Here is a 22,524-nt window from a genome sequence, read left to right on the forward strand (position 1 = left end):
AGGTAGGACACACAGACACACCTGTATAGGTAGGACACACAGACACACCTGTATAGGTAGAACACAGAGACACACCTGTATAGGTAGGACACAGAGACACACCTGTATAGGTAGGACACAGAGACACACCTGTATAGGTAGGACACACAGACACACCTGTACAGGTAGGACACAGAGACACACCTGTATAGGTAGGACACACAGGCACACCTGTATAGGTAGAACACAGAGACACACCTGTATAGGTAGGACACAGAGACACACCTGTATAGGTAGGACACAGAGACACACCTGTATAGGTAGGACACAGAGACACACCTGTATAGGTAGGACACAGAGACACACCTGTATAGGTAGGACACAGAGACACACCTGTATAGGTAGGACACACAGACACACCTGTATAGGTAGGACATGGAGACACACCTGTATAGGTAGGACACACAGACACACCTGTGTAGGTAGGACACACAGACACACCTGCATAGGTAGGATACACAGACACACCTGTATAGGTAGGACACACAGACACACCTGTATAGGTAGAACACAGAGACACACCTGTATAGGTAGGACACAGAGACACACCTGTATAGGTAGGACACAGAGACACACCTGTATAGGTAGGACACACAGACACACCTGTACAGGTAGGACACAGAGACACACCTGTATAGGTAGGACACACAGACACACCTGTATAGGTAGGACACACAGACACACCTGTATAGGTAGGACACACAGACACACCTGTATAGATGGGACACACAGACACACCTGTACAGGTAGGACACACAGACACACCTGTATAGGTAGGACACACAGACACACGTGTATAGGTAGGACACACAGACACACCTGTATAGGTAGGACACACAGACACACCTGTATAGGTAGGACACACAGACACACCTGTATAGATTGGACACACAGACACACCTGTACAGGTAGGACACACAGACACACCTGTATAGGTAGGACACACAGACACACCTGTATAGATTGGACACACAGACACACCTGTATAGGTAGGACACACAGACACACCTGTATAGATTGGACACACAGACACACCTGTATAGGTAGGACACACAGACACACCTGTACAGGTAGGACACACAGACACACCTGTATAGGTAGGACACACAGACACACCTGTATAGATTGGACACACAGACACACCTGTATAGGTAGGACACACAGACACACCTGTACAGATAGGACATGGAGACACACCTGTATAGATTGGACACACAGACACACCTGTATAGGTAGGACACACAGACACACCTGTACAGATAGGACACACAGACACACTTGTAGAGATTGGACACACAGACACACCTGTATAGGTAGGACACACAGACACACCTGTATAGGTAGGACACACAGACACACCTGTATAGATTGGACACACAGACACACCTGTACAGGTAGGAAACACAGACACACCTGTATAGATTGGACACACAGACACACCTGTACAGGTAGGACACACAGACACACCTGTATAGATTGGACACACAGACACACCTGTACAGGTAGGACACACAGACACACCTGTATAGGTAGGACACACAGACACATCTGTATAGGTAGGACACACAGACACACCTGTATAGGTAGGACACACAGACACACCTGTATAGGTAGGACACACAGACACACCTGTATAGGTAGGACACACAGACACACCTGTATAGGTAGGACACACAGACACACCTGTATAGGTAGGACACACAGACACACCTGTATAGGTAGGACACACAGACACACCTGTATAGGTAGGACACACAGACGCACCTGTATAGATTGGACACACAAACACACCTGTACAGGTAGGACACACAGACACACCTGTATAGGTAGGACACACAGACACACCTGTATAGGTAGGACACACAGACACACCTGTATAGGTAGGACACAGAGACACACCTGTATAGGTAGGACACACAGACACACCTGTATAGGTAGGAAACACAGACACACCTGTATAGGTAGGACACACAGACACACCTGTATAGGTAGAACACAGAGACACACCTGTATAGGTAGGACACACAGACACACCTGTATAGGTAGAACACAGAGACACACCTGTATAGGTAGGACACACAGACACACGTGTATAGGTAGGACACACAGACACACCTGTATAGGTAGGACACACAGACACACCTGTATAGGTAGGACACACAGACACACCTGTATAGGTAGGACACACAGCCACACCTGTATAGGTAGGACACAGAGACACACCTGTATAGGTAGGACACAGAGACACACCTGTATAGGTAGGACACACAGACACACCTGTATAGGTAGGACACACAGACACACCTGTATAGGTAGAACACACAGACACACCTGTATAGGTAGGACACAGAGACACACCTGTATAGGTAGGACATGGAGACACACCTGTATAGGTAGGACATGGAGACACACCTGTATAGGTAGGACACACAGACACACCTGTATATGTAGGACACACAGACACACCTGTATAGGTAGGACACAGAGACACACCTGTATAGGTAGGACACACAGACACACCTGTATAGGTAGGAAACACAGACACACCTGTATAGGTAGGACACACAGACACACCTGTATAGGTAGAACACAGAGACACACCTGTATAGGTAGGACACACAGACACACCTGTATAGGTAGAACACAGAGACACACCTGTATAGGTAGGACACAGAGACACACCTGTATAGGTAGAACACAGAGACACACCTGTATAGGTAGGACACAGAGACACACCTGTATAGGTAGGACATGGAGACACACCTGTATTGGCTAGGACACACAGACACACCTGTATAGGTAGGACACACAGACACACCTGTATAGGTAGGACATGGAGACACACCTGTATAGGTAGGACACACAGACACACCTGTATAGGTAGGACACACAGACACACCTGTATAGGTAGGACACAGAGACACACCTGTATAGGTAGGACACAGAGACACACCTGTACAGGTAGGACATACAGACACACCTGTATAGGTAGGACACAGAGACACACCTGTATAGGTAGGACACAGAGACACACCTGTGTAGGTAGGACACAGAGACACACCTGTATAGGTAGGACACAGAGACACACCTGTATAGGTAGGTCACAGAGACACACCTGTATAGGTAGGACACACAGACACACCTGTATAGGTAGGACACACAGACACACCTGTATAGGTAGGACACACAGACACACCTGTATAGATTGGACACACAGACACACCTGTATAGGTAGGACACACAGACACACCTGTATAGGTAGGACACACAGACACACCTGTACAGGTAGGACACAGAGACACACCTGTATAGGTAGGACACAGAGACACACCTGTATAGGTAGGACACACAGACACACCTGTATAGGTAGGACACACAGACACACCTGCATAGGTAGGACACACAGACACACCTGTATAGGTAGGACACACAGACACACCTGCATAGGTAGGACACACAGACACACCTGTATAGGTAGGACACACAGACACACCTGTATAGGTAGGACATGGAGACACACCTGTATAGGTAGAACACAGAGACACACCTGTATAGGTAGGACACAGAGACACACCTGTATAGGTAGGACACACAGACACACCTGTATAGGTAGGACACACAGACACACCTGTATAGGTAGGACACACAGACACACCTGTATAGGTAGGAAACACAGACACACCTGTATAGGTAGGACACACAGACACACCTGTATAGGTAGAACACAGAGACACACCTGTATAGGTAGGACACACAGACACACCTGTATAGGTAGAACACAGAGACACACCTGTATAGGTAGGACACAGAGACACACCTGTATAGGTAGAACACAGAGACACACCTGTATAGGTAGGACACAGAGACACACCTGTATAGGTAGGACATGGAGACACACCTGTATTGGCTAGGACACACAGACACACCTGTATAGGTAGGACACACAGACACACCTGTATAGGTAGGACATGGAGACACACCTGTATAGGTAGGACACACAGACACACCTGTATAGGTAGGACACACAGACACACCTGTATAGGTAGGACACAGAGACACACCTGTATAGGTAGGACACAGAGACACACCTGTACAGGTAGGACATACAGACACACCTGTATAGGTAGGACACAGAGACACACCTGTATAGGTAGGACACAGAGACACACCTGTGTAGGTAGGACACAGAGACACACCTGTATAGGTAGGACACAGAGACACACCTGTATAGGTAGGTCACAGAGACACACCTGTATAGGTAGGACACACAGACACACCTGTATAGGTAGGACACACAGACACACCTGTATAGGTAGGACACACAGACACACCTGTATAGATTGGACACACAGACACACCTGTATAGGTAGGACACACAGACACACCTGTATAGGTAGGACACACAGACACACCTGTACAGGTAGGACACAGAGACACACCTGTATAGGTAGGACACAGAGACACACCTGTATAGGTAGGACACACAGACACAACTGTATAGGTAGGACACACAGACACACCTGCATAGGTAGGACACACAGACACACCTGTATAGGTAGGACACACAGACACACCTGCATAGGTAGGACACACAGACACACCTGTATAGGTAGGACACACAGACACACCTGTATAGGTAGGACATGGAGACACACCTGTATAGGTAGAACACAGAGACACACCTGTATAGGTAGGACACAGAGACACACCTGTATAGGTAGGACACACAGACACACCTGTATAGGTAGGACACACAGACACACCTGTATAGGTAGGACACACAGACACACCTGCATAGGTAGGACACACAGACACACCTGTATAGGTAGAACACAGAGACACACCTGCATAGGTAGGACACACAGACACACCTGTATAGGTAGGACACAAAGACACACCTGTATAGGTAGGACACACAGACACACCTGTACAGGTAGGACACAGAGACACACCTGTATAGGTAGGACACACAGACACACCTGTATAGGTAGGACACACAGACACACCTGTATAGGTAGAACACAGAGACACACCTGTATAGGTAGGACACAGAGACACACCTGTATAGGTAGGACACACAGACACACCTGTATAGGTAGGACACACAGCCACACCTGTATAGGTAGGACACACAGACACACCTGCATAGGTAGGACACACAGACACACCTGTATAGGTAGGACACACAGACACACCTGCATAGGTAGGACATACAGACACACCTGTATAGGTAGGACACACAGACACACCTGTATAGGTAGGACACACAGACACACCTGTACAGGTAGGACACACAGACACACCTGTATAGGTAGGACACAGAGACACACCTGTATAGGTAGAACACAGAGACACACCTACATAGGTAGGACACTCAGACACACCTGTATAGGTAGGACACACAGACACACCTGTATAGGTAGAACACAGAGACACACCTGTATAGGTAGGACACAGAGACACATCTGTATAGGTAGGACACAGAGACACACCTGTATAGGTAGGACACAGAGACACACCTGTACAGGTAGGACACACAGACACACCTGTACAGGTAGGACACAGAGACACACCTGTATAGGTAGGACACAGAGACACACCTGTATAGGTAGGACACAGAGACACACCTGTATAGGTAGAACACAGAGACACACCTGTATAGGTAGGACACAGAGACACACCTGTATAGGTAGGACACAGAGACACACCTGTATAGGTAGGACACACAGACACACCTGTATAGGTAGGACATGGAGACACACCTGTATAGGTAGGACACACAGACACACGTGTATAGGTAGGACACACAGACACACCTGTATAGGTAGGACACACAGACACACCTGTATAGGTAGGACACACAGACACAACTGTATAGGTAGGACACACAGACACACCTGTATAGGTAGGACACAGAGACACACCTGTATAGGTAGGACACAGAGACACACCTGTATAGGTAGGACACACAGACACACCTGTATAGGTAGGACACACAGACACACCTGTATAGGTAGAACACACAGACACACCTGTATAGGTAGGACACAGAGACACACCTGTATAGGTAGGACATGGAGACACACCTGTATAGGTAGGACATGGAGACACACCTGTATAGGTAGGACACACAGACACACCTGTATAGGTAGGACACACAGACACACCTGTATAGGTAGGACACAGAGACACACCTGTATAGGTAGGACACACAGACACACCTGTATAGGTAGGAAACACAGACACACCTGTATAGGTAGGACACACAGACACACCTGTATAGGTAGAACACAGAGACACACCTGTATAGGTAGGACACACAGACACACCTGTATAGGTAGAACACAGAGACACACCTGTATAGGTAGGACACAGAGACACACCTGTATAGGTAGAACACAGAGACACACCTGTATAGGTAGGACACAGAGACACACCTGTATAGGTAGGACATGGAGACACACCTGTATTGGCTAGGACACACAGACACACCTGTATAGGTAGGACACACAGACACACCTGTATAGGTAGGACATGGAGACACACCTGTATAGGTAGGACACACAGACACACCTGTATAGGTAGGACACACAGACACACCTGTATAGGTAGGACACAGAGACACACCTGTATAGGTAGGACACAGAGACACACCTGTACAGGTAGGACATACAGACACACCTGTATAGGTAGGACACAGAGACACACCTGTATAGGTAGGACACAGAGACACACCTGTACAGGTAGGACACACAGACACACCTGTATAGGTAGGACACAGATACACACCTGTGTAGGTAGGACACAGAGACACACCTGTATAGGTAGGACACAGAGACACACCTGTATAGGTAGGTCACAGAGACACACCTGTATAGGTAGGACACACAGACACACCTGTATAGGTAGGACACACAGACACACCTGTATAGATTGGACACACAGACACACCTGTATAGGTAGGACACACAGACACACCTGTACAGGTAGGACACAGAGACACACCTGTATAGGTAGGACACAGAGACACACCTGTATAGGTAGGACACACAGACACAACTGTATAGGTAGGACACACAGACACACCTGCATAGGTAGGACACACAGACACACCTGTATAGGTAGGACACACAGACACACCTGCATAGATTGGACACACAGACACACCTGTATAGGTAGGACACACAGACACACCTGTACAGGTAGGACACACAGACACACCTGTATAGGTAGGACACACAGACACACCTGTACAGGTAGGACACAGAGACACACCTGTATAGGTAGGACACAGAGACACACCTGTATAGGTAGGACACACAGACACAACTGTATAGGTAGGACACACAGACACACCTGCATAGGTAGGACACACAGACACACCTGTATAGGTAGGAAACACAGACACACCTGCATAGGTAGGACACACAGACACACCTGTATAGGTAGGACACACAGACACACCTGTATAGGTAGGACATGGAGACACACCTGTATAGGTAGAACACAGAGACAAACCTGTATAGGTAGGACACAGAGACACACCTGTATAGGTAGGACACACAGACACACCTGTATAGGTAGGACACACAGACACACCTGTATAGGTAGGACACACAGACACACCTGCATAGGTAGGACACACAGACACACCTGTATAGGTAGAACACAGAGACACACCTGCATAGGTAGGACACACAGACACACCTGTATAGGTAGGACACAAAGACACACCTGTATATGTAGGACACACAGACACACCTGTACAGGTAGGACACAGAGACACACCTGTATAGGTAGGACACACAGACACACCTGTATAGGTAGGACACACAGACACACCTGTATAGGTAGAACACAGAGACACACCTGTATAGGTAGGACACAGAGACACACCTGTATAGGTAGGACACACAGACACACCTGTATAGGTAGGACACACAGCCACACCTGTATAGGTAGGACACACAGACACACCTGTATAGGTAGGACACACAGACACACCTGCATAGGTAGGACACACAGACACACCTGTATAGGTAGAACACAGAGACACACCTGCATAGGTAGGACACACAGACACACCTGTATAGGTAGGACACAAAGACACACCTGTATATGTAGGACACACAGACACACCTGTACAGGTAGGACACAGAGACACACCTGTATAGGTAGGACACACAGACACACCTGTATAGGTAGGACACACAGACACACCTGTATAGGTAGAACACAGAGACACACCTGTATAGGTAGGACACAGAGACACACCTGTATAGGTAGGACACACAGACACACCTGTATAGGTAGGACACACAGCCACACCTGTATAGGTAGGACACACAGACACACCTGCATAGGTAGGACACACAGACACACCTGTATAGGTAGGACACACAGACACACCTGCATAGGTAGGACACACAGACACACCTGTATAGGTAGGACACAAAGACACACCTGTATAGGTAGGACACACAGCCACACCTGTATAGGTAGGACACACAGACACACCTGCATAGGTAGGACACACAGACACACCTGTATAGGTAGGACACACAGACACACCTGCATAGGTAGGACACACAGACACACCTGTATAGGTAGGACACACAGACACACCTGTATAGGTAGAACACAGAGACACACCTGTATAGGTAGGACACAGAGACACACCTGTATAGGTAGGACACACAGACACACCTGTATAGGTAGGACACACAGCCACACCTGTATAGGTAGGACACACAGACACACCTGCATAGGTAGGACACACAGACACACCTGTATAGGTAGGACACACAGACACACCTGTATAGGTAGGACACACAGCCACACCTGTATAGGTAGGACACACAGACACACCTGCATAGGTAGGACACACAGACACACCTGTATAGGTAGGACACACAGACACACCTGTACAGGTAGGACACAGAGACACACCTGTATAGGTAGGACACACAGACACACCTGTATAGGTAGGACACACAGACACACCTGTATAGGTAGAACACAGAGACACACCTGTATAGGTAGGACACAGAGACACACCTGTATAGGTAGGACACACAGACACACCTGTATAGGTAGGACACACAGCCACACCTGTATAGGTAGGACACACAGACACACCTGCATAGGTAGGACACACAGACACACCTGTATAGGTAGGACACACAGACACACCTGCATAGGTAGGACACACAGACACACCTGTATAGGTAGGACACAAAGACACACCTGTATAGGTAGGACACACAGACACACCTGCATAGGTAGGACACACAGACACACCTGTATAGGTAGGACACACAGACACACCTGTATAGGTAGAACACAGAGACACACCTGTATAGGTAGGACACAGAGACACACCTGTATAGGTAGGACACAGAGACACACCTGTATAGGTAGGACACAGAGACACACCTGTACAGGTAGGACACACAGACACACCTGTACAGGTAGGACACAGAGACACACCTGTACAGGTAGAACACAGAGACACACCTGTATAGGTAGGACACAGAGACACACCTGTATAGGTAGAACACAGAGACACACCTGTATAGGTAGGACACAGAGACACACCTGTATAGGTAGGACACAGAGACACACCTGTATAGGTAGGACACAGAGACACACCTGTATAGGTAGGACACACAGACACACCTGTATAGGTAGGACATGGAGACACACCTGTATAGGTAGGACACACAGACACACCTGTGTAGGTAGGACACACAGACACACCTGCATAGGTAGGACATACAGACACACCTGTATAGGTAGGACACACAGACACACCTGTATAGGTAGAACACAGAGACACACCTGTATAGGTAGGACACAGAGACACACCTGTATAGGTAGGACACAGAGACACACCTGTATAGGTAGGACACACAGACACACCTGTACAGGTAGGACACAGAGACACACCTGTATAGGTAGGACACACATACACACCTGTATAGGTAGAACACAGAGACACACCTGTATAGGTAGGACACAGAGACACACCTGTATAGGTAGGACACAGAGACACACCTGTATAGGTAGGACACACAGACACACCTGTATAGGTAGGACACACAGACACACCTGTATAGGTAGGACACGGAGACACACCTGTATAGGTAGGACACACAGACACACCTGTGTAGGTAGGACACACAGACACACCTGTATAGGTAGGACACACAGACACACCTGTATAGGTAGAACACAGAGACACACCTGTATAGGTAGGACACAGAGACACACCTGTATAGGTAGGACACAGAGACACACCTGTATAGGTAGGACACACAGACACACCTGTACAGGTAGGACACAGAGACACACCTGTATAGGTAGGACACACAGACACACCTGTATAGGTAGGACACACAGACACACCTGTATAGGTAGGACACACAGACACACCTGTATAGATTGGACACACAGACACACCTGTATAGATTGGACACACAGACACACCTGTATAGGTAGGACACATAGACACACCTGTATATGTAGGACACACAGACACACCTGTATAGATTGGACACACAGACACACCTGTATAGGTAGGACACACAGACACACCTGTATAGGTAGGACACACAGACACACCTGTACAGGTAGGACACATAGACACACCTGTATAGATTGGACACACAGACACACCTGTATAGGTAGGACACATAGACACACCTGTATAGGTAGGACACACAGACACACCTGTATAGGTAGGACACACAGACACACCTGTATAGGTAGGACACACAGACACACCTGCATAGGTAGGACACACAGACACACCTGTATAGGTAGAACACAGAGACACACCTGCATAGGTAGGACACAGAGACACACCTGTATAGGTAGGACACACAGACACACCTGTATAGGTAGGACACACAGACACACCTGTATAGGTAGGACACACAGACACACCTGCATAGGTAGGACACACAGACACACCTGTATAGGTAGGACACAAAGACACACCTGCATAGGTAGGACACACAGACACACCTGTATAGGTAGAACACAGAGACACACCTGTATAGGTAGGACACAGAGACACACCTGTATAGGTAGGACACACAGACACACCTGTATAGGTAGGACACACAGACACACCTGTATAGGTAGGACACACAGACACACCTGTACAGGTAGGACACACAGACACACCTGTATAGGTAGGACACACAGACACACCTGTATAGGTAGGACACACAGACACACCTGTATAGGTAGGACACACAGACACACCTGTATAGGTAGGACACACAGACACACCTGTATAGGTAGGACACACAGACACACATGTATAGGTAGGACACACAGACACACCTGTATAGGTAGGACACACAGACACACCTGTATAGGTAGGACACACAGGCACACATGTATAGGTAGGACACACAGACACACCTGTATAGGTAGGACACACAGACACACCTGTATAGGTAGGACACTCAGACACACCTGTATAGGTAGGACACACAGACACACCTGTATAGGTAGGACACACAGACACACCTGTATAGGTAGGACACACAGACACACCTGTATAGGTAGGACACTCAGACACACCTGTATAGGTAGGACACACAGACACACCTGTATAGGTAGGACACACAGACACACCTGTATAGGTAGGACACTCAGACACACCTGTATAGGTAGGACACACAGACACACCTGTATAGGTAGGACACACAGACACACCTGTATAGGTAGGACACACAGACACACCTGTATAGGTAGGACACACAGACACACCTGTATAGGTAGGACACACAGACACACCTGTATAGGTAGGACACACAGACACACCTGTATAGGTAGAACACACAGACACACCTGTATAGGTAGAACACACAGACACACCTGTATAGGTAGGACACACAGACACACCTGTATAGGTAGGACACACACATGTTCACAACCACACACACACCTGTCTCCTAACTCATTTGCCCCAGCCGTCCCTTCGCCCCTAGCAACAAATCATAACGCATCGACCCTGGCAACCGGTCTAAACGCATCGACCCTAGCAACCGGTCTAAACGCATCGACCCTAGCAACCAGTCCAAACGCATCGACCCTAGCAACCAGTCCAAACGCAGCCATGAGGCACACAGGTGGCAGTACTGCTATGGGTCAAACGCACACACACACACACACACACACACACACACACACACACACACACACACACACACACACACACACACACACACACACACACACACACACTCCTTGAAACCCGCTGGTGAGGCAGATGTTCACCTGTGCTCTCCAGAGCAGCCACCAGATGTTCTGTTAATCAGCCTGTGGCAGCAAGCAGGGAACATTGTGTTAGAAGATATAGAATGTCTTCCACTGTGTTAGACGATTAAACACAGACACAGAATGTCTTCCACTGTGTTAGACGATTAAACACAGATATAGAATGTCTTCCACTGTGTGTGCCTTGCATTACATATTTTCGTGATTTCATGATATTTCAGATTTCCATTCTCTAAATGAGAATTTTTTGGATAAATTTTCTTCTCTCTCTCTATCTTTATTTGCCTTTCTCGCTATTTCAGTTAGTCTCTGTCACTCTTCCCTCCCTCCCTCCCTCCCTCCTGTCCAGTTCCATGTGGAGGTAATCTGACCCAGCGGACCGGCACCATCCTGTCTCCTGGTTTTCCTGAGCCCTATCTCAACAGCCTGAACTGTGTCTGGGAGATCACGGTCCCGGAAGGATCAGGAATACAGGTATGAATCTCCAACTGTCTAGACTGTCCTCTAGACTGTCCTCTAGACTGCCCGCTAGACTATCATCTAGACTGTCCGCTAGACTGTCCGCTAGACTGTCCTCTAGACTGTCCTCTAGACTGCCCGCTAGACTTTCATCTAGACTCTCCGCTAGACTGTCCGCTAGACTGTCCGCTAGACTGTCCTCTAGACTGTCCTCTAGACTGCCCGCTAGACTTTCATCTAGACTCTCCGCTGGACTCTCCGCTAGACTGTCCGCTAGACTGTCCGCTAGACTGTCCTCTAGACTGCCCGCTAGACTATCATCTAGACTGTCCGCTAGACTGTCCGCTAGACTGTCCTCTAGACTGTCCGCTAGACTGTCCAATAGACTGTCCTCTAGACTGTCCTCTAGACTGTCCGATAGACTGTCCAATAGATATTTAGGATCAGGAATAGAGGTATGAATCTCCAACTGTCTAGACTGTCCTCTACACTGTCTGCTAGACTGTCCTCTAGGCTGTCCACTAGACTGTCCGCTAGACTGTCCAATAGATATTTAGGATCAGGAATAGAGGTATGAATCTCCGACTGTCCAGACTGTCCTCTAGACTGTCTGCTAGACTGTCCTCTAGATTGTCCTCTAGACTGTCCTCTAGACTGTCCTCTAGACTGTCCTCTAGATTTTCCTCTAGACTGTCCTCTAGACTGTCCTCTAGACTGTCCTCTAGACTGTCAGCTAGACTGTCCGCTAGACTGTAAGCTAGATTGTCGGCTAGACTGTCCTTTAGACTGTCCACTAGACTGTCCGCCAGACTGTCATCTAGACTGTCCTCTAGACTGTCCTATAGACTGTCCTCTAGATTGTCCTCTAGACTGTCCTCTAGACTGTCCTCTAGACTGTCCTCTAGACTGTCCGCTAGACTGTCCTCTAGACTGTAAGCTAGATTGTCGGCTAGAGTGTCCTTTAGACTGTCCTCTAGACTGTCCGCTAGACTGTCCGCTAGACTGTTCTCTAGACTGTCCTCTAGACTGTCCACTAGATATTTAGGATCAGGAATACGGGTATGAATCATCAACTGTCTAGACTGTCCTCTAGACTGTCCGCTAGACTGTCCTCTAGACTGTCCGCTAGATATTTAGGATCAGGAATACGGGTATTAATCATCAACTGTCTAGACTGTCCTCTAGACTGTCCGCTAGACTGTCCTCTAGACTGTCCGCTAGATATTTAGGATCAGGAATACGGGTATTAATCATCAACTGTCTAGACTGTCCTCTAGACTGTCCGCTAGATATTTAGGATCAGGAATACGGGTATGAATCATCAACTGTCTAGACTGTCCTCTAGACTGTCCACTAGACTGTCCGCTAGACTGTCATCTAGACTGTCCTCTAGACTGTCCTCTAGATTGTCCTCTAGACTGTTCTCTAGACTGTCCGCTAGATATTTAATATAGCGACACTCCTCTACAAGCTTTTAATGAGTCTCTCTTTTTATCAGACGCTTTTATTCATCAAAGGTTCTCTGAAGTCAAGCTGGATTTTACACCTAGTTGATGCATTAGAAGTCCGCAACCGTCCACACGCCACTGTTCTTCCACTGTCTGTGTTCTGGCTGTCACCCCCCCAAAACAATTATCAGGACAAAAAAAAAGTGTTTTACTGAGTTTATATGACTCACCAACAAGTTTTTCAGACATTTTTGTAAATCAAAAGTGTTCTGAAGAAAAGCTACTGCCGTCTTCACACCTCGGTAACATTTTACTGTCGGTGTCCTAAAGTGACATTCATTTGAAGTGTTATAAAACAGTTATGTACTTATGTACTTGTACTACAAGATGAGAGTATCACAACATATTTTCTTCTTAAGATCTCAAAGGAAAGTAGGCAAATGGGAGCACAAATGTACTTAGTCTTTTTTATTTATTTTCAAATGACACAACTTGTGTCAACAACTTGCCAAGAAACCACAAACATGTTAAAATAAAACTACCACATCAACGTTGTTGGGGCCCAGCAGGATAAAACTACCACATCAACGTTACTGGGACCCAGCAGGATAAAACTACCACATCAACGTTGTTGGGGCCCAGCAGGATAAAACTACCACATCAACGTTGTTGGGGCCCAGCAGGATAAAACTACCACATCAACGTTGTTGGGGCCCAGCAGGATAAAACTACCACATCAACGTTACTGGGACCCAGCAGGATAAAACTACCACATCAACGTTGTTGGGGCCCAGCAGGATAAAACTACCACATCAACGTTGTTGGGGCCCAGCAGGATAAAACTACCACATCAACGTTGTTGGGGCCCAGCAGGATAAAACTACCACATCAACGTTGTTGGGGCCCAGCAGGATAAAACTACCACATCAACGTTGTTGGGGCCCAGCAGGATAAAACTACTACATCAACGTTGTTGGGGCCCCAGCTGGATAAAACTACCACATCAACGTTGTTTGGGCCCCAGCTGGATAAAACTACCACATCAACGTTGTTGGGGCCCCAGCTGGATAAAACTACCACATCAACGTTGTTGGGGCCCCAGCTGGATAAAACTACCACATCAACGTTGTTGGGGCCCCAGCTGGATAAAACTACCACATCAACGTTGTTGGGGCCCAGCAGGATAAAACTACCACATCAACGTTGTTGGGGCCCAGCAGGATAAAACTACCACATCTACGTTACTGGGACCCAGCAGGATAAAACTACCACATCTACGTTACTGGGGCCCAGCAGGATAAAACTACCACATCAACGTTGCTGGGACCCAGCAGGATAAAACTACCACATCTACGTTACTGGGACCCAGCAGGATAAAACTACCACATCTACGTTACTGGGGCCCAGCAGGATAAAACTACCAGATCAACGTTGCTGGGACCCAGCAGGATAAAACTACCACATCTACGTTGCTGGGACCCAGCAGGATAAAACTACCACATCTACGTTACTGGGACCCAGCAGGATAAAACTACCACATCAACGTTGCTGGGGCCCAGCAGGATAAAACTACAACATCAACGTTGTTGGGGCCCAGCAGGATAAAACTACCACATCAACGTTGTTGGGGCCCAGCAGGATAAAACTACCACATCAACGTTGTTGGGGCCCAGCAGGATAAAACTACCACATCAACGTTGTTGGGGCCCAGCAGGATAAAACTACTACATCAACGTTGTTGGGGCCCCAGCTGGATAAAACTACCACATCAACGTTGTTTGGGCCCCAGCTGGATAAAACTACCACATCAACGTTGTTGGGGCCCCAGCTGGATAAAACTACCACATCAACGTTGTTAGGGCCCCAGCTGGATAAAACTACCACATCAACGTTGTTGGGGCCCCAGCTGGATAAAACTACCACATCAACGTTGCTGGGACCCAGCAGGATAAAACTACCACATCAACGTTGTTGGGGCCCAGCAGGATAAAACTACCACATCAACGTTGTTGGGGCCCAGCAGGATAAAACTACTACATCAACGTTGTTGGGGCCCCAGCTGGATAAAACTACCACATCAACGTTGTTTGGGCCCCAGCTGGATAAAACTACCACATCAACGTTGTTGGGGCCCCAGCTGGATAAAACTACCACATCAACGTTGTTGGGGCCCAGCAGGATAAAACTACCACATCAACGTTGTTGGGGCCCAGCAGGATAAAACTACCACATCTACGTTACTGGGACCCAGCAGGATAAAACTACCACATCTACGTTACTGGGGCCCAGCAGGATAAAACTACCACATCAACGTTGCTGGGACCCAGCAGGATAAAACTACCACATCTACGTTACTGGGACCCAGCAGGATAAAACTACCACATCTACGTTACTGGGGCCCAGCAGGATAAAACTACCAGATCAACGTTGCTGGGACCCAGCAGGATAAAACTACCACATCTACGTTGCTGGGACCCAGCAGGATAAAACTACCACATCTACGTTACTGGGACCCAGCAGGATAAAACTACCACATCAACGTTGCTGGGGCCCAGCAGGATAAAACTACCACATCAACGTTGTTGGGGCCCAGCAGGATAAAACTACCACATCAACGTTGTTGGGGCCCAGCAGGATAAAACTACCACATCAACGTTGTTGGGGCCCAGCAGGATAAAACTACCACATCAACGTTGTTGGGGCCCAGCAGGATAAAACTACTACATCAACGTTGTTGGGGCCCCAGCTGGATAAAACTACCACATCAACGTTGTTTGGGCCCCAGCTGGATAAAACTACCACATCAACGTTGTTGGGGCCCCAGCTGGATAAAACTACCACATCAACGTTGTTAGGGCCCCAGCTGGATAAAACTACCACATCAACGTTGTTGGGGCCCCAGCTGGATAAAACTACCACATCAACGTTGCTGGGACCCAGCAGGATAAAACTACCACATCAACGTTGTTGGGGCCCAGCAGGATAAAACTACCACATCAACGTTGCTATGGCCCAGCAGGATAAAACTACCACATCAACGTTGTTGAGGCCCAGCAGGATAAAACTACCACATCTACGTTGCTATGCCCCAGCAGGATAAAACTACCACATCAACGTTGTTGGGGCCCAGCAGGATAAAACTACCACATCAACGTTGCTGGGCCCAGCAGGATAAAACTACCACATCAACGTTACTGGGACCCAGCAGGATAAAACTACCACATCAACGTTGCTGGGACCCAGCAGGATAAAACTACCACATCAACGTTGCTATGGCCCAGCAGGATAAAACTACCACATCAACGTTGCTGGGACCCAGCAGGATAAAACTACCACATCAACGTTGTTGGGGCCCAGCAGGATAAAACTACCACATCAACGTTGTTGGGGCCCAGCAGGATAAAACTACCACATCAACGTTGTTGGGGCCCAGCAGGATAAAACTACCACATCTACGTTACTGGGACCCAGCAGGATAAAACTACCACATCTACGTTACTGGGGCCCAGCAGGATAAAACTACCACATCAACGTTGCTGGGACCCAGCAGGATAAAACTACCACATCTACGTTACTGGGACCCAGCAGGATAAAACTACCACATCAACGTTGCTGGGACCCAGCAGGATAAAACTACCACATCTACGTTACTGGGACCCAGCAGGATAAAACTACCACATCTACGTTACTGGGGCCCAGCAGGATAAAACTACCAGATCAACGTTGCTGGGACCCAGCAGGATAAAACTACCACATCTACGTTGCTGGGACCCAGCAGGATAAAACTACCACATCAACATTGCTGGGACCCAGCAGGATAAAACTACCACATCAACATTGCTGGGACCCAGCAGGATAAAACTACCACATCAACATTGCTGGGACCCAGCAGGATAAAACTACCACATTAACGTTGCTATGGCCCAGCAGGATAAAACTACCACATCAACGTTGCTGGGGCCCAGCAGGATAAAACTACCACATCAACGTTGCTGGGGCCCAGCAGGATTTGTGACAGCTGTTAAAAAAGGAAGATTTGCAGGCTACAGTAACAAAGTATATATATTATGAAAAAAATGGCTAGTTAATCAGTTGAAAGTATCTAGTTGATGTTGCAATTTCAACATTCATTGGCCCACCGACAAACTTATACCCAAGAACACTCGAGGCTGTAATTGCAGCCAAAGGTGCTTTAACAAAGTACTAAGTAAAGTGTTTTTTTTTTATACATTTGCAAACATTTCTCAAAACCTGTTTTGATTTGTTATTATTATGGCTAGTTAATCAGTTAAAAATATGTATTTATTTATCTTTATTTAACTAGGAAAGTCAGTTAAGAACACATTTCCAACCAGTTAAGTTCTGGTTAAAAACATTTGATTCAGTTATAGAACCCATAGCCCTTTATGGTATTGAGGTCTGGGGTCCGCTCACCAAGCAATAATTCATAAAATGGGACAAACACCAAATTGAGACTCCGCATGCAGAATTCTTCAAAAACATCCTCCGTGTCCAACGTAAAACACCAAATAATGCTGAATTAAACCGATACCCGCTAGAGATCAAAATCCGTAACATTCAGAAAAGAGCCGTTAAATTCTACAACCACCTAAAAGGAAGCGATTCCCAAACCTTCCATAATGAAGCCATCACCTACAGAGATATGAACCTGGAGAAGAGTCCCTTAAGCAAGCAGGTCCTGGAGCTCTGTTCACAAACACAAACACACCCCACAGAGCCCCAGGACAGAAACACAATTAGACCCAACCAAATCATGAGAAAACGAAAAGATAATTACTTGACACATTGGAAAGAATGAACAAAAAAAACGAGCAAACTAGAATGCTATTTGGCCCTAAAAGAGAGTACACAGTGGCAGAATACCTGACCACTGTGACTGACCCAAACTTAAGGAAAGCTTTGACTATGTACAAACTCAGTGAGCATAGCCTTGCTATTGAGAAAGACTGCCGTAGGCAAACCTGGCTCTCAAGAGAAGACAGGCTATGTGCACATTGCCCACCAAATGAGGTGGAAACTGAGCTGCACTTCCTAACCTTCTGCCCAATGTATGACCATATTAGAGACACATATTTCCCTCAGATTATACAGATCCACAAAGATTTCGAAAACAAACTCGATTTTGATAAACTCCCACATCTACTGGTTAAAATACCACAGTGTTCCATCACAGCAGCAATATTTGTGACCTGTTGCCAAAAGAAAAGGTCAACCAGTGAAGAACAAACACCATTGTAAATACAATCCATAATTATGGTGATTTATTTTCCCTTTTGTACCTTAACTATTTGCACAGTGTTACAGCACTGTACTGTATATTGACACACTATGACATTTGAAACGTCTTTATTCTTTGTGAGTGTAATATTTACTGTTATCGTTTATTTCACTTTTGTTTGTCTGTTTCCCATGCTTTGGCAATGTAAACATATGTTTCCCATGCCAATAAAACCTTTTGAAGAGAGAGAGAAATGGGTCCAAAACTGCACCCTAATCCCTATATTGTGCACTTCTACCCCTTAGGTCAAAATTAGTGCAGTATGAAGTGAATAGCGTGTCATTTGGGATGTACAGTGTTTGGTCAACTAAAGCCTCTCTCATCCCCAGACTACAGGGAGGGAATTATATGATTTGATATCATGTTGTTATTAGTTTCTATTCCCTGTGTTTCTGTACAGTCTTGGCCCTTTGTCTCTCCTCTAATTCTAGGTGATTTTAATATCTTGTTGTTTCTGTACAGTCTTGGCCCTTTGTCTCTCCTCTAATTCTAGGTGATTTTAATATCTTGTTGTTTCTGTACAGTCTTGGCCTTTCGTCTCTCCTCTAATTCTAGGTGATTTTAATATCTTGTTGTTTCTGTACAGTCTTGGCCCTTCGTCTCTCCTCTAATTCTAGGTGATTTTAATATCTTGTTGTTTCTGTAGAGTCTTGGCCCTATGTCTTGCATTTTGATAACAAGCCAGTAGGACAGACTGTCTTTAGAGTAATAGAGAGGTGTTTTTGTGGTTTTGTGGGGAAAGAAGCTGTTATGCCCAGGGGTTGAGGAGAGAGAGAGATAATAATCAGAGCTGCATTTTAACATCTCCACAGTTAATTACATTAGGCACACTATCAAATCACATTGTATTTGTCACATATTCTTAATACAACAGGTGTAGACCTTACCGTGAAATGCTTACTTACAAGCCCCTAACCAACAATGCAGTTCAAGAAATAGAGTTAAGAAAATATTTACTAAATAAGAAAATTACATGACAATAACAAGGCTATATATAGTATGTACCGGTACTGAGTCATTGTGTGGGCCTACAGGTTAGTTGAAGTAATTTGTACATGCATATGACTTTCCCGAATTGGGCAATTTAATTCAATTTATACCAGAGGCTGCTCCAAGACGCCGGCGGAAAAAGAGGTATTCGGTGGGGACTTCTTGTCCAACTCAGCAGGCGGGCACACCATCCACCGCTTCCGAGTATATTACTTGCTAACGTTCAGTCTCTGGACAATAAAGTAGACATGCTCAGGGCGAGGATCTCCTTCCAGAGATACAGCAGTGACTGTAACATACTCTGTTTCATGGAATCTTCGGATATCCTGTCCCCATCCATACATCCAGCTGGGTTCTCAGTACAGACAGGAATAAAGAACTCTCCAGGAAGAAGAAGGCGGGTGGTGTATGTTTCATAAATAACGACTCATGGTGTGATTGTGAAAATTTACAGACACTCAAGTCCTTTTGTTCACCTGACCTAGAATACCTCACAATCAAATGCAGACCGTATTACCTCCCAAGAGAATTCCCTTCAGTTATAGTCACAGCCGTGTATATTCCCTTTCAAACCGACACCACGACGGCCCTCAAGAAACAACACTGGACTTTGTGCAAACTGGAAACCACATATCCTGAGGCAACATTTATTGTAGCTGGGGATTTTAACAAATCAAATCTGAGGAAAACGCTACCGAAGTTCTATCAACACATTGACTGTAGTACTCGCGCTGGTAAAACACTCGACCACTGCTATTCTCTCTTCCTGGATGCCTACTAGGCCCTCCCCCACCTTCCCTTCTGCAAATCATATCTCAACTCCATTTTGCTCCACCTTTCCTATAGGCAGTAACTCAAAAAGGAAGTACCAATGCTAAGGTCTATTCAATGCTGGTCTGACCAATCAGAATCCATGCTTCAAGATTGTTTGATCATGTGGACTGGGACATGTTCCGGTTAGCATCTGAGAATAACATTGACGTATACATGGACACAGTGACTGAGTTCATCAGGAAGCGTATAGGAGATGTTGTTCCCACTGTGACTATTAAAACCTACCCTAACCAGAGCTGTGGATAGATGGCAGCATTTACAGTAATCTGGAAGCGCAAACCACTGCATTTAGCCAGGGCAAGGTGACTGGGAAATATGGTTGAATACAAACAGTGTAGTTATTCCCTCTGTAAGGCAATGAAACAGGCACAACGTCAGTACAGAGACAAAGTTCATTCGCAACGGCTCAGACACGAGACGTATGTGGCAGGGAAAGTGGAGTCACAATTCAACGACATCTTTTCCCAGACAAGCTAAACAACTTCTTTGAGGATAACACAGTGCCATTTACATTGGGCTCTCGTTCTCCATGGCCGACATGAATAAGACATTTAAGTGTGTTAATCTTCGCAAGGCTGCCGGCCCAGACAGCATCGCTAGCCACGTCCTCAGATCATGCGCAGATCAGCTGGCTGGGGTGTTTACAGACATATTCAATCTCTCTCTATCCCAGTCTGTTGTCCTCACTTGCTTCAAGATGTCCACCATTGTTCCTGTATCCAAGAAAGCAAAAGTAACTGAACTAAATGACTATTGCCCCGTAGCACTCACTTCTGTCATCATGAAGTACTTTGAGAGGCTAGTTAAGGATCATATTGCCTCTACCTTCCTAGACCAACTTCAATTTGCTTACCCCAGGTGTTGCAATTGCCATTGCACTGCCCTATCCCATCTGGACAAGAGGGATACCTTATGTAAGAATGGTGTTTATTGATTACAGCTCAGCCTTCAACACCATAGTACCATAGTAGCTCATCATTAAGTTGAGGTCCTGGGTTTGACCCCCGCCCTGTGAAACTGGGTGCTGGACTTCCTGACGGGCCGCCCCCCTGGTGGTGAAGGTAGGAAACAACACCTACAACTTTGCTGATCCTCAACACTGGGGCCACACCACGTTGAGTGCTCAGCCCCCTCCTGTACTCCCTGTTCACCCACGACTGC

General features: G+C 46.8%; 1 protein-coding gene across 1 annotated transcript in view; it reads left to right on the forward strand.

Annotated features, from left to right (window-relative positions):
• The window catches only part of LOC139555342 (CUB and sushi domain-containing protein 2-like), a 993,500-nt gene that overhangs the window by 737,414 nt on the left and 233,562 nt on the right, over positions 1-22,524 (forward strand). Inside the window, exon 37 of the mRNA XM_071369058.1 lies at positions 12,683-12,807. Within this exon, the coding sequence (XP_071225159.1) occupies positions 12,683-12,807 (125 nt within the window). The remainder of the gene's footprint in view (positions 1-12,682; positions 12,808-22,524) is intronic.

This window comes from Salvelinus alpinus, chromosome 26 (assembly GCF_045679555.1).
Source record: "Salvelinus alpinus chromosome 26, SLU_Salpinus.1, whole genome shotgun sequence".
In the NCBI taxonomy this organism is placed as follows: domain Eukaryota; kingdom Metazoa; phylum Chordata; class Actinopteri; order Salmoniformes; family Salmonidae; genus Salvelinus; species Salvelinus alpinus.